Consider the following 13003-nt stretch of genomic DNA (forward strand, 5'->3'; position numbering starts at 1 on the left):
TGTGGACTTTTTTTTTAATGGAAACATTCTGCTTTGGGGGCTTTGTTTTTTTTTTTTTTAGCTTTCTACTACTTGGCATCAATTGATAATCGATGGGTTTCACGTTCAATGTTTTACAACTAATCCAACCAATCCCCTTATAAAGTTGTCTTCTGTTCCGTTGATATTGGAAAACATACATAGAAGGAAATAGTTGTCTCTCTCATTAATAATTTAATTTAATTTAATTCTTACAAAAGAAAAAAAAATCAATAAAATTGGAAGGAAGATTTTCCAAATACAGCCACTAATCCTTTTTTCTCTTCACTGTGGGCGGAAGAAAAAATCATATGAGATTTGATGAATACATCGTTTAATGTTCAACATAGTAGGGTTGCTTTGATAAGTTATATCCAACAACTGATAGATACATATGTAGACCTCGAGGTTCTTTTATACACATGTTAATTTTAATAATATAAACATACACGTAGATTATTTGATTGAATTTGAAATTTAAAAATTTAATATGCGAGTAATCAAGATAAACTTTTTTTATATATATCAAAATGCTCATATCATCCATCCATGCGGCATAATGAGGGTGCACCATTTTAATAAGCTTATCAAAGCAGATAGCAATGAGACTTTTTTTTTTGGTAAGGACACGTGGTAACGGTCTTATAATACATGTAGCTGTTTTGTTTTTATTCCAAGTAAGGATCATATGATTCTTTTTTTTCTTTTTTTTTTTTGGTAAACAGTTATAGGACTCTTTTAAATTAAGAATATGTGTAGTTTTTTTTGTATTTGTTCTAACAAAGCATTTATTAGTTAGGCGGCAAACCATCCATTCAGGAGGCTTTTCCTAAACAACATTAAAATCCTGTTGCAAAGTAGATAAAATATATTTTATAAATAAGTAGATCTTAAGGTCTAGTCAACATCTCAAATTTCAAAGGATGGAGTTTTCTAAATGATAAATTAAAACTTTGAAAAATTCATGACTATAAGGGTGCACATGAACATACATGCAATGTATTTAATTGAATTTAAGTATGTTTTTTTTTTTTTTTGGGTATAAGAATTTAAGTATGAAATTACACATATTATTGAAAGAGACTATCCAATATTGGAATAGTCACGGCACGACGGAAATGGGTTATTTAGGAAGCTTTTCTTCAAGTAGGGCCATGGAAAGTATTTTCTTCTCTATTATATGTTAGAGGTATTAAATTTATTGATTAATAATTCATCATTTTACAAATATCCTTCTAACCACAAAAAAATTCACCAATGTCCTACTAATGGATCCTTACATGGTACTGGGCAATAGAAGTGCAGTATTTCCAATTCGGAGATAATCGTAGACTAAGGATTTCTGAAAATAATAAAAAATAGAAAACATAGAAAAGTGCAATGTGTGCATTCCTCTCATATGTTGTTTTGTTGTCTGCTGTTGGTTTAACATGTAAGATGCAAATAGAAGCAGGCAAAGGAGTAAATCCCTCTCCTTAAAATAAATTGTTCCCACAACTTCTAAGAGCAAACAACAGAGGCCGGGGGTGGGGGGGTTACTCACACTGGCATACAATCCAAGAGTCTGGACCCTTTGCGATGAGGGGTGGGTGACAATAACCTTTAAATGACTGGGAGGACCTAACACGGCTCAGTTATTGGATGCCTCACTGCAGTGAGGGGTGAGTGACAATAACCTTTAAATGACTAGGAGGGCCTAACACACCCCAGTCCCTCCCAATCATTGGATGCCTCACTGTGTCGCTCACTGCAGTGGATTTCTACACTGAAATTCTAACAATTCAAACTCTTAGTGGAAGGATAAAATTGATGCCAACTTTTATTTGGTTTAAGAATTTTTCTTTTTTTTTTACTTCATCCCCTTCAGCCGTCAACAAAAAGAACCCATTTTCAGCAACCGCTTATTAATGGTGTCATTATCGAATTGCATCATACTTGTAGATCTCTCTCTCTCTCTCTCTCTTTCCGTGTTTGCCACTTAACTCTCAGTCATTTCCGTGTCCACCCAAGGCTTCCCACTTATCTACCACCAAGTCGCCATCCTCTCTAATCTCTAGATTGAGAGTTTCCTTTGAATGAATCTATTACGATTTCATTTGAGAGAAATTTGATATGGGTTGATAAAGTCTTGGTTTTTTTCACCTTATAAGTTAGTTTATGGATTGAGTTTGCCGAAGATTCATATCTCTAGTATTAGAACAGCCTATCCTCAATTCCAACCCTGGATCATATCAACTCATATCAAATCTTTTTCAAAATCGATGTCTGATCAATCTCATATGAATGATATGAGACCGTAACAAAACCCTTTTCTCTACTTTTCCTGCAATGGAAGACATTAACGTAAGCCATGCGATGTACCATGAAAGTGTGTCACGGAAACCCACTAGTCCAATTGTCTGCAATTCCTTTTGATGGAAAAAGGAAAATTAAAATAGAAGGATAAGGAGGAGGAGAGCGGAGACGTGTTTTCTCATAAAAAAAATTGGCTCTTCAAGGAGTGGAAAGGGTAGTGAATTACGTAAGTAATAAGAACAGATGATGAGATAACGTAGAAACAGTTTATTTTCTTCAAAGAAATGATGAGAAACAAACAAGTAACAACACAGGGAATGACACAAGATTTGGGTTATATCCTAATTTAAGAAATGGATCTAAGCCTGTTCATGGATAATCTTAAACCATTAATTATAAATTATTATAAGGAGGATTGTTATATCACAGAAGGCAGAGTCAAACAGGTGTGGGTGCAATTTGGTTAAGGCTCATCTGGGCTGAGTGAGACATTTATTCAAGCTACACTGAAGAAAATTGGGGGGATAATGAAGAAAATGGGACAAGGAAGGGATTGGATGATGGACCACACCACAATGCTTTATACCCTTATTTTTCTTTCTCAGCTGGTGAAGCATTCACCCACAAATCTATTATTATTAATTATTTATCGGCCTTCATGGTTGTTAGGATCTTCATTCAAAAACAATAATGGTTATTAGTGAAGAAAAACTTTGCTCTATACCTTGACGTCAAATGAGTAACTCTTTTCTTAACTAATCCTATGTTGACAATACAGATTTTAGATTTAAATCATGGTAGCGACATTGGTATCGGTACCAGTCCCAATCAATACTATTACTAATCAGCTGTGATGCAGGCCGTATCATTTCTTCAAGAACCAAAAAAAAAAAAACACTTCTGAGATCATTTTGCTCTCAATATATGGACGATAGATTGATACTATATCGATCAGTATCAAATACCAATAATACTAAAATGTATCGATACCAATAACTTGAATCATGATTACACGACTTTGAGTAGTCAATAAATTATTACATAATTAGTTGCGAGATTGAGCTGAGTAGTTGTTGCTCAATCCACATTTAGGTTTAGATTTTTTCCAATATCATTAATTCAGGAGATATTAATCGTAATATTTACCCATTTATTAATAGTACGAAGTGAAATATAACCAATAAAGATATTCAAAGGTGGGGAAACATCAATGGGAGGTGGAGTTGGTCGGAGTGTGGCGTTTGGACTTTGGAACCTATGTTTATTAATTTAACTTTGGAATAGCTCGGAGGCTTAAACTGATTAAACAAAACGCAGCTTGAATGAATCAAAAGAATTAGAGTAATTTACATCATTTCCCCTGTGTTTTACTTATATTACATCTTCTACCCTTGTGTTTTCAAATATTCTATCAATCTCCCATATTAGTTGACACTGTCAGTGGACTGTTAATTTTGAGTGTTTGAGTGTTAAAATACGAGTTTGCCCTTTTGCCTTCAACCATTATTTTTTTTTTTTTGATTTTAATCTTTACCCAGAGGATTATTTTCCTGTCTCTACCCTCGTAACCTTATCGCTCGCGGGAGAATTCCAGGCGAAGACGACGGCGATGGTTGCAGGCTAGGATGACGGGGACGGAGAGGTCAATGCTCCATAGAAATGCCAAGAATTCTATGTTTTTGACCTTTTTGAATTTTCTTGACCTTCAGGAATTTTCATCTCTTCAATTTAATGCACTCTGCGTGAAGGTAGAGTGAGTCTCACATTCTCCCCCCCCCCCCCCTTCCTATGATGACAGTAAAACGGTTTGGTGGATGATATCTGAGGTGGATTTTGTGAAATTTTCTTATGGATTGAATAAATTCGATGAAACCGATTTAAGTCATGAATTTGACGGTAAATTCGATGGATTTTTATTATAAACGCTGAAACTGGGATTTAGGTTGTGAAGGAAAAGGGGTTTTGATGAATTTGATTTGGAAGACTTGCTGAAATTATGGTTTTTAGGGATGAGATGAATTGGGTTGATAAATTCTGTTGAGGTTCTGTCGTTGTTGTGAGGAGGAGGAGAAGTGGATGGCTGTGATAAGCAAAACAAGAAATATGCTAAAGGGTCTTCTGAGAGAAGGATCGTTCAAGCGGTTGCTTGGCAATCAGAGTTCCTTTGATGAGGAATTTGAGGAAATGGGAAAGTCCCCATCCGCTCGAATGAATTGGCTCCCTGAGCTCTCTCCAATGGCAAATGTAGTTGTTCGCCGGTGTTTAAGGTGCGGTTACTCCTCAATCTCGGCTCTGGAATTTGTTTCTGTTCATTCAAAATCGTGGCTCGTAGATTAGGTTTCCATGGTCATTCGATGATATTTCGCGTGAACAATTTCTACAATTTTCCTTCTGGCTGTGTTTGGTAGCCAAGAAAAGAAAAGAAAAGAAAAGAAAAAAGTACATTTTTTATACCTTTTTCCTTCAGTGAAGAATTTTTTTTTGCACTTGATGTGTTTTCATCCGAGAGAGATTCTCTTTTTCAAATTCAAAATTCCTCTTGAGAATTGTAAAATTTTTTTTGCTCCCCTATAAATTTTCTTGCCAAAAACACAAGAAAACATAAAAAAAATATGAAAATATAATAAGACAAAAATGAATGATTATACAATGATTTCCTATGTGTTTATCTCTCTCTTAAAATTTAAATTTTTTTTGAATTTTTTTTTTCTTGATAACCAAACATACATACTCTTTTTATTTTTTCACCATTTCTTCTCTTTTCTTTTCTAGATTTTTTTTTTCTTTTCTTTTTTCTCTCTTGACTACCAAACATAGCCTCAATGATGCATTTCTATCGATCATCGTTCCACAGTCGATGTTCGCCTAGAAGGTGGGGTAGCAGGTGGTAGTAACAGAGAATCTGTCTTCATTTTCTTACTTCAATCTTTAGTTATCGCAGGAGGGCTTACTCTTCATTAGGGGTAATATGGGTATTAAAAAAAATAAAAAACTAAACGGCCAAAAGTTGACGGAGTGAACTTTTCTGTAATATTTGTCAACTGACAGGGAGGTTGGTAGAATATTCAAAAACTCCAGGGAGGAGAATGGAAATTGCTCAAAGAATTAACTTCAAAGATAGATTAATGATTGATCACATTACGTCTAATAATGTCATTAGCATTGATGTCTTGATCAGATTATTCTTGACCATTGCTTCAACCTTTTGAAAAAAACTTCAATGATTTGAAACACCTATCTTCCTCTTTTTTTAACTTCTCATCAATAATCCAATAAGTAAAGCGAGAGAGACAGAGAGAGAGAGAGAGAGAGAGAGCATGGAGTTTGCGATGGTGCCATCTGGAACAGCGGGACCCATTTTATCAGAAGGCTTGAGGCACACCCGTAAATTCATGACTATTTACATACCCTACCTTTTTTTTTTTTTTTTTTTTTATGCCCAATTTCTAATGTCCACCCATTTTTTGTCAAAACAAATGTAGCCAGAATGAAAAATTGACCCCATTCAGAGGAAGGTCCACAGACTAAGCTCCCCACCCACCACTACAGCATCATAAGGTTGGTTCTATTCACACCAGTCATCCATTTTCCGTTGACAGAAGGAAGCTATTAACATCAAATCAAATCAAAACACCTTATAAATCCAAACCTAAAAGTTGAATTTGGTGTAAACTGAGGGTGGACATGGGTTTTGATGTGTTAGGTTCATGTCTTCTCATCAAGTCTACCTCAACCCAAATACCCAAACGCTCTTGTTTAATAGACTTTTTAAAATTCCAAACACTAACATAACTTGCTGATTACCCACCCCTCAGCTAACATGATATGAAGGTTGCACACCTAAGTAAGCTGTCAGGGACTTGTATTGATTGTAGCCAAGTTACAAAACACATTCTCATGACCTTCATGTGCTCGATATGCACTCCCCTCCCACTCAGGAAGGGTAGTAAAAATCTCGAACCTAAAAATGAAAATTTCGTAATCAATACCCAACATGATTATATCTTGGGTCAAATCATTCAATATTGGGTTATTAAATTTTCCATTACTTTGCATCTGAATCCCTCAGATTTGAAAAGTTAAAATATAAATATCATCTAAAAAGTATCATTACTAAGGTAAGATATTAAGTAGTTTATATAATAATGCTGAGTAATGGTTACAGAGGTTTCCATTTTAGGTTTGAAAATTTTCAATTTCCTTCCTTTAATTTCCCTTGCAATTAAACAGATATGTACGTAAAACCAATTTTGGTGGGGGAGGTAATGTGACACAATTATCAAGAATTGGTTAAGAAAATATAATAATTTAGAAAGGTTAGTAAAATGGAGGGGATCCAGTAAGACAGACACCATACTTACAGCCACATATATTGAGCAGCTGAATCTAGATTTAGGCTCCATTCCCCAGCCTGAAGTTTCCAAGAAATTGGCATAAAAATTAAACCAATGCTGCATTCCTCATGGGAAAAAATTAATCATTGGACATAACAAAAATGATGTTAAGCCAGTGTTCCAAAATTTCAACCAACCAATGCTTAGAAAGGCATTTGTGCCCAATTTTCAGGAGAACTGAATTGGTATATACAAGTGGAAAACAAACCAATAGGCTACAACAATTCCCATAGCCAAGGCAACAACACCATGGATAGAGTTTTACAGAAGCTTATACCCGCCTTTACAAGACAAAGGGGCTATAACCTATAAATGCAGTAGAATGGTAATCCAAAGTAAGTTTTTCTACAGGGTTGAGAGTGATTACCCTTGGGTGGCTACCATGGACTTACGAGCAACAGTGGTCAAACTTGGGTTCATCAGCATTCTGCTAATTTCTGTGTAAAACTCCAAGCAAAGTGAATTTATGTATGTTGCAACTGACAAAAACAAAAAGAAAGGAGGTGAGAAAAGCAAGAACATGGCAACTTTTATACTTTCCGTTTCTTCTTCTCTGGTGTCGCATGGACTTGTTTTGTGTTTCCATACATCCGACGCTGATAATTTTCAAAGGCTTCAGAAACTGACTTGACCTGTTCAACATATTCCCCACCCCCAAAAGAAAAATGTCATTGACTAAGAAATCAATAAATAAAAATAGAACTGATGGATGATCTCCAATACTGTTTTCCACAAACCAGGTCATGCTTTTTAGCGTACACCCTCACGATCATATCTTGATAAGATGCAGGCAGCAGAAGGCTGATGTCCTCCTCCTTTATAGAAAGTTTCTCATTGCTATCATAGTCCTGTCATGAAGAACTGTTTACTTAATCTAAAATAAATTATATCTAAACCGTAAATAGATTTTCCTTCAGAAACAAATCAACAAGGGAGAGACAATCAATGGTCAATGTTTCTCTCGGTAAAGTTCAGGAAACAAAGTTAGCTTTAAAAATTTCAAACAAAATCTAGCAGACTAACCGCTAAGTAATGTAATAGACTTGAGAACTAACACTGACTACACTAACATTAATAAGACTCAAAACAGAGCTCTATCTAGCTAATAAGCATCTTAATCTAACTCCAATAAATGAGACATTAAACTTGTGAATCCCTATGAATCTAAAAAATTGTGCCTTCGTAATTAGGCCCATTAAAAGTAAAAACAGCTGAAACAAAAGCCCACAACCAAATACTAGCAAAATAGCAATTTACAACCATTTTTTAGACCAGGTTCGCATAATTCCCCTTCAATTAAAAAAGGCTCATCCTCGAGTCTTGTAAAATGTAAGGAAAATCAACACATGATCGACCCTATGAAGTCGACAATCAGACCACGATCCAATGGAAAGAAAAAGACGTACACTTGTGCAGTTTCAAGGAAAGGACAGTCAAGTTCTAAAGATTATGAAGAATATGCTATATTCACATATCATATTCAAGAAAAACTTCTCAGACGACGAAGAAATTTCAGACACATGTAGGTATTAGAGACTGTGAAAGGAACTCTAGTCACTAAGATCACCAGCATCCAAATTCGAGACTGATGGTGAACCAGATTCAAAAGCAATAGAACTAAGATCATCAACATCCAAATTTGAGAAAATAGTGAATCAAAGTCGAAAGAAAGAAAATTGCCACTGGACTTTCATAACAAATAAGCCACCTGGTGACACAATTGACAAGATACACTACCGTGTTACAACCAAGATTGCAGTGGACTTACAACATCTAATCACCCATAGATGCTTAAAAAACATTACATTGTCAATCCATAGGCTTTTGCATGCCATATTTAAGTACCTATCCAATAATATTATGAAATTTTTATTTGCCTCAGTCTTAGGTCAATCTAATCGCTTTCGGGTTTAATACTGCTCATTCAAATTATAGCCTGCAGAAATAAGCAACCACTGTAGATTAACAGTTGATAAAGTGGTGTGACCATTAATTCTATTTTCCCTGTCATCTAAAAATTATTTTATGTTTCCTTTTCCTTGGTCTAGAGTTCTAAAGAGAGTTAGGATCAGATTATACGATCTCTCCAATAAATCATTGTTTGCTGAGATTCAAAGCCATTGCCATTAGAAATAACGAGTAAAAGATATCAACTCATCCTAATCCATGTAAAGGAAAACCTAGGTATTTAAACTGAGCCTAAAACAGAGAAAGAGAGAGAGAGAGAGAGAGAGAGAGAGAGAGAGAGAGAGACAGCAACAAACCTGGAAAAACTTGATGCTGTGGAGGTAACACATGCACAACAAAATATAAAAACAGTTAAAAAAAAACATAACAATTGTTTTGATAGAGATATCTGAAAAAAGAGAATCAACAAGGATTCCATTCTTTCTCAACTACCTCTCAAGAGGACTGCGCCTTCCACGAGTCAAATCAATCTTGACATTACTAACAATGACATCCTCTTCTCTTAGAGTGACTTCACTACTTTTCTGCATTTAATTGAATTTTTATTAAGAACCACAACAGGAGCTATTCTGCACTACACGATATAGAACAGATTTTAAATAACCTGCGAACAAACAATATCTTGAGCGGTGACAGGTTTGAAGTGCTCTAATTCATCAATCGGAACAGCAAACTCATTGCAATACTGCCATAAACAGCACATGGAACATTAGGAAACAAAATATAAATTAGTTGACAAAAAATAGCCAGACATGCACCAGTACTAAGTTCCCCTCTTTGGATACACAAACAACAAAACAGAGGTGAAGAATCAGAAAACATCAATACCTGGTACAAATCCCGTCTACGGATACGTTGAATCAAATCCCTTGAAACCCTCAGCTCATCGCTGGTATCTGTTTCAATTCTTTTTAGTATGGTATCATCCAACTACAATACCCAGAATGACAGAAAATTAGTGGACATATGATGGAAAAATTAACAATATTAATAGCAAACTCCAACAACTATCAAACCTTCCAGAAGTCAGCAGGTCGATTGATCTGAGAAGAAATTTTTAGATAACTGTCCGCTTCTACCAATACATCCACACACATGAGTTCTATTGCCTAGAAATGAAAATTAACAGTTCAGATGGAATACATATATTAGGTTTCAAAAATAGAAAACAGCAGAATAAGAACTGGAGTATGACTTCATGCCAACTATAGAAATCTCAGACATAAATCAATCACAGAATTTTATCATTGACATGTACCTTCACTTTTGAATGTGCATAGACAGTTCGATACAGATCAGCACGAGTTGAAAACAGCTTGTAGACAGAAAGATCTGGCCAAATCATTCAGAGATAAGCAGAAGAAATACAACAAAAATCAAGCATTGCTGAAATTTCCAAAGAATGGGAAATACTAACAATCCTTGGCACGGTAGCATATTTCGTTGTCAATAACACGCATAGTTTCCATCAATCTGCAAAAGAACTCAAAAAGTAGTTCTATCAATTTAACTGATAAAAACATTTCAAATTTTCAAACACTTGCAAGTTGGAAAAGCATAAACATTTAAACCACAACACATTTACAAGGCAATCTGACTTTATTGCAACTATACAGTATTCAATGACCCGCAACAACTACATCACAAAAAAAGCAATAACCTTTACTCTTCCAATCAAGAATTACATGGTAACATTCTTTACACATTTATTGGAAAGGAAAAGTCTCTAAAAGCCTGTAGTTTTACCTTGGAAGATTTCAGATTTGAAAGTCTAAACTTGACGATCAGTATTCACTAACATGACTAAGCCATCCCAAAAGGAAACAAACCTTTCAAACTGAAAACTGCAGCCAAGACCACAAGCTCGACAATCACGGGCAATGTAATCAAACCTACAAAATGGGTAAAAATCTTTATATCATTACTGTCTTATGTAAAAGTCAATGTACAAGCATAAAAAATAATTACAAAGGGTTGGAGGGCCAAAACCATGTTCAATAAGAAAATTTTGTCACCAGAAGATGCTTACTTGTCAACATCTATTCCATTTCGACCATTTGCAACAATATCATACAAGAATTCCTTCTCCGTGCTCTATAAATTTAAACAAAGAGAACCAGGTAAAGTATGGCACAGAGCCATATGCCTAAGAAGAGAGAAATAAAATAAAATTTGAACTGACAGGCACTTAATAGAGAAATAAGATATAAAGAGACTTAAGCTACTAAAAATCAGTGTCAAAATGACTTTACTTTTGGCACAGCAAATTCAGAGCTAGCAAGAATCATTTCCTGTTAGAAGAAGGGGTGGAAAAAAAAAAAGATTTAGTTATTCCAATGGTTATAATTAACTTCACTAAAAAAAAAATTTACTTTTCATATTTATCTCAAGAAGCATCTATTAAAAGTGACGCTAATATATTGGTCAAAACCTCAACTCCAAATCACCTCCCCAGAGCCCAAGAAAAAAGAAAAATGTTAACAATTGCAGTATTAGAAGAGTTAAAGCGATTAAAATATGCCTCATGAATGAAAGAACCACTAAGTATTAACCAGTTTGCCGGAATCTAGTAACAGTAAAAATTAGATTACAAAAAGTTAACAATAGTAATAAAAAGAACTAATAATAATGATAAGACGATAAAAATTACAGTAGCAATACTCAAGTAATAAAAGGAAAAAACAAGGGTTCATTACACTAAACTCAATTCGGTATTTATTTCTTTCTTCTAGTTTTCACTTCCCTAAGTATTAACCAGTTTGCCGGAATCTAGTAACAGTAAAAATTAGATTACAAAAAGTTAACAATAGTAATAAAAAGAACTAATAATAATGATAAGACGATCAAAATTACAGTAGCAATACTCACGTAATAAAAGGAAAAAGTAAGGGTTCATTACACTAAACTCAATTCGGTATTTATTTCTTTCTTCTAGTTTTCACTTCCCTTTCTGATTGGTTACTGGTCTGACACACTTAACAATGTAATCAATATATTATCTACTAATTTCTTAGGCACTGAATACAAGAAGAGGATGTGCCAAAGACAAAATAGCATAAATTATTTGCACTATATCTGCCACATGGCCAGCTTGGTTGAGTCCCAAACTATGTGGACGTCATGTCCGTGTCAGCCTCCACTTTCGTCAAGTTACACCTGAATCAGACTTTGCCGAGTGATAAACAAAGGTAAAAAGAGTGGCTGGAATTTTTTATGTTTCAAATATAGAGTTGGACTTGGATTGCAGAAAATACGAGATTACGAGGGCGAAAGGTCCAATAAAAAATGGCGGGCCATATAATCGAGTTGGGCCACCAGCCTATCCAGATGATAAATTTTACATCCAATGGTCATAATCACCAAATCAACCTCCATTGAGTATAAATAACTGCCTATGAAGACCCTTTTACCAATTAGGGAAAAGTAACTCTGAGCTGCTGGAGGAGGCTACACTAGCAGCTTCCCTCTCTAACTCTTTCCTCCTCCCCCTATTGACAAACCGTAACCCACCCCATATTGGTGGGTTCTCCATACAGGTAGGCCAGAGAACCCTTCTCCCTACCATTTAATATATATAGTAAATATTGCATCGTTTTTATCATCTTCATAATTAGGTCCAATTAATAGCCAAAAACAACATTTTCACCATAAATTCAGTGCAAATTGTGCAAGTCACAGTCTAGTGTAAATTATGCTACAAAAAGAGCATCCATTAACTAAAATCATTAGTTTATTGAACCCAACACTTCTGCTTTGTTACACTTATTTGCTAGTGCCGAGTCCCATGCATGGGTGGGGAATAACCTGATTCTGATGGGACCTATCCAATCTGTAATACAGAGTGTATCCATCCATCCACTGGCAACAGTAGCTTAATCTAGTGGCTCAGCTGATACTTATTGATCCTGATTTGTATTGCATGGGAACAATCTCAGATCTGATATTAATCATCAAATCCTTGGCCTGGAGTCCAAACTGCATACCTAAGTGTACCAAGCAACTGCACTCTATATCAAGTCCGAAAGCATTAAAATTGCCATGTCTAGGGTGTATATGCAACTTGAATTCTCAATTTGAAGAACAGAAAGGTGGTTGGCCATGCCACCTATTCTGGGAACCAAGTCAGTTGGCACTCTAAACATTATACATACAATTCTCTTCCGCACCCCCAATCCCCCCGCAGATTTTAATGAATGACAAACTTACAGAATAAAATATAAAAAGCAAATCTTCCCATAAGGAAAATACAAGAGAAAATATGCTTCAATGCAAATGTCACTACAAATAGTCACATGGTCATTGGAATATGGGGGGAGGGGGGGGGGGAG

The 13003-nt window shown here is 35.2% G+C and overlaps 1 protein-coding gene across 4 annotated transcripts in view; it reads right to left on the reverse strand.

The window, feature by feature from the left end:
* Positions 1 to 5779: 5779 nt before the first annotated feature.
* Positions 5780 to 13003, reverse strand: part of LOC122077013 (deoxynucleoside triphosphate triphosphohydrolase SAMHD1 homolog) — a 13910-nt gene continuing 6686 nt past the window's right edge. The window contains exons 8-22 of one of the 4 annotated variants that reach the window (XR_006139677.1): positions 10928 to 10966; positions 10705 to 10769; positions 10505 to 10567; positions 10093 to 10148; positions 9934 to 10007; positions 9692 to 9784; positions 9504 to 9605; positions 9280 to 9360; positions 9108 to 9199; positions 8972 to 8987; positions 7445 to 7555; positions 7244 to 7339; positions 7075 to 7144; positions 6675 to 6724; positions 5780 to 6274 (exon numbers count right to left, since the gene is read on the reverse strand). Coding sequence is in view for 2 of the 4 variants with exons in the window: in XM_042642727.1 (XP_042498661.1) it covers positions 7127 to 7144; positions 7244 to 7339; positions 7445 to 7555; positions 8972 to 8987; positions 9108 to 9199; positions 9280 to 9360; positions 9504 to 9605; positions 9692 to 9784; positions 9934 to 10007; positions 10093 to 10148; positions 10505 to 10567; positions 10705 to 10769; positions 10928 to 10966 (906 nt within the window). In the remaining 2 variants the exon portion in view is untranslated. Of the gene's footprint in view, positions 6275 to 6392; positions 6725 to 6847; positions 7145 to 7243; positions 7340 to 7444; positions 7556 to 8971; positions 8988 to 9107; positions 9200 to 9279; positions 9361 to 9503; positions 9606 to 9691; positions 9785 to 9933; positions 10008 to 10092; positions 10149 to 10504; positions 10568 to 10704; positions 10770 to 10927; positions 10967 to 13003 lie in introns of those variants that run through there. The other 3 variants (XR_006139676.1, XM_042642727.1, XM_042642726.1) reach the window with 3 other exon arrangements.

The sequence above is a fragment of the Macadamia integrifolia genome, chromosome 4 (assembly GCF_013358625.1).
Source record: "Macadamia integrifolia cultivar HAES 741 chromosome 4, SCU_Mint_v3, whole genome shotgun sequence".
Taxonomy (NCBI): Eukaryota; Viridiplantae; Streptophyta; class Magnoliopsida; order Proteales; family Proteaceae; genus Macadamia; species Macadamia integrifolia.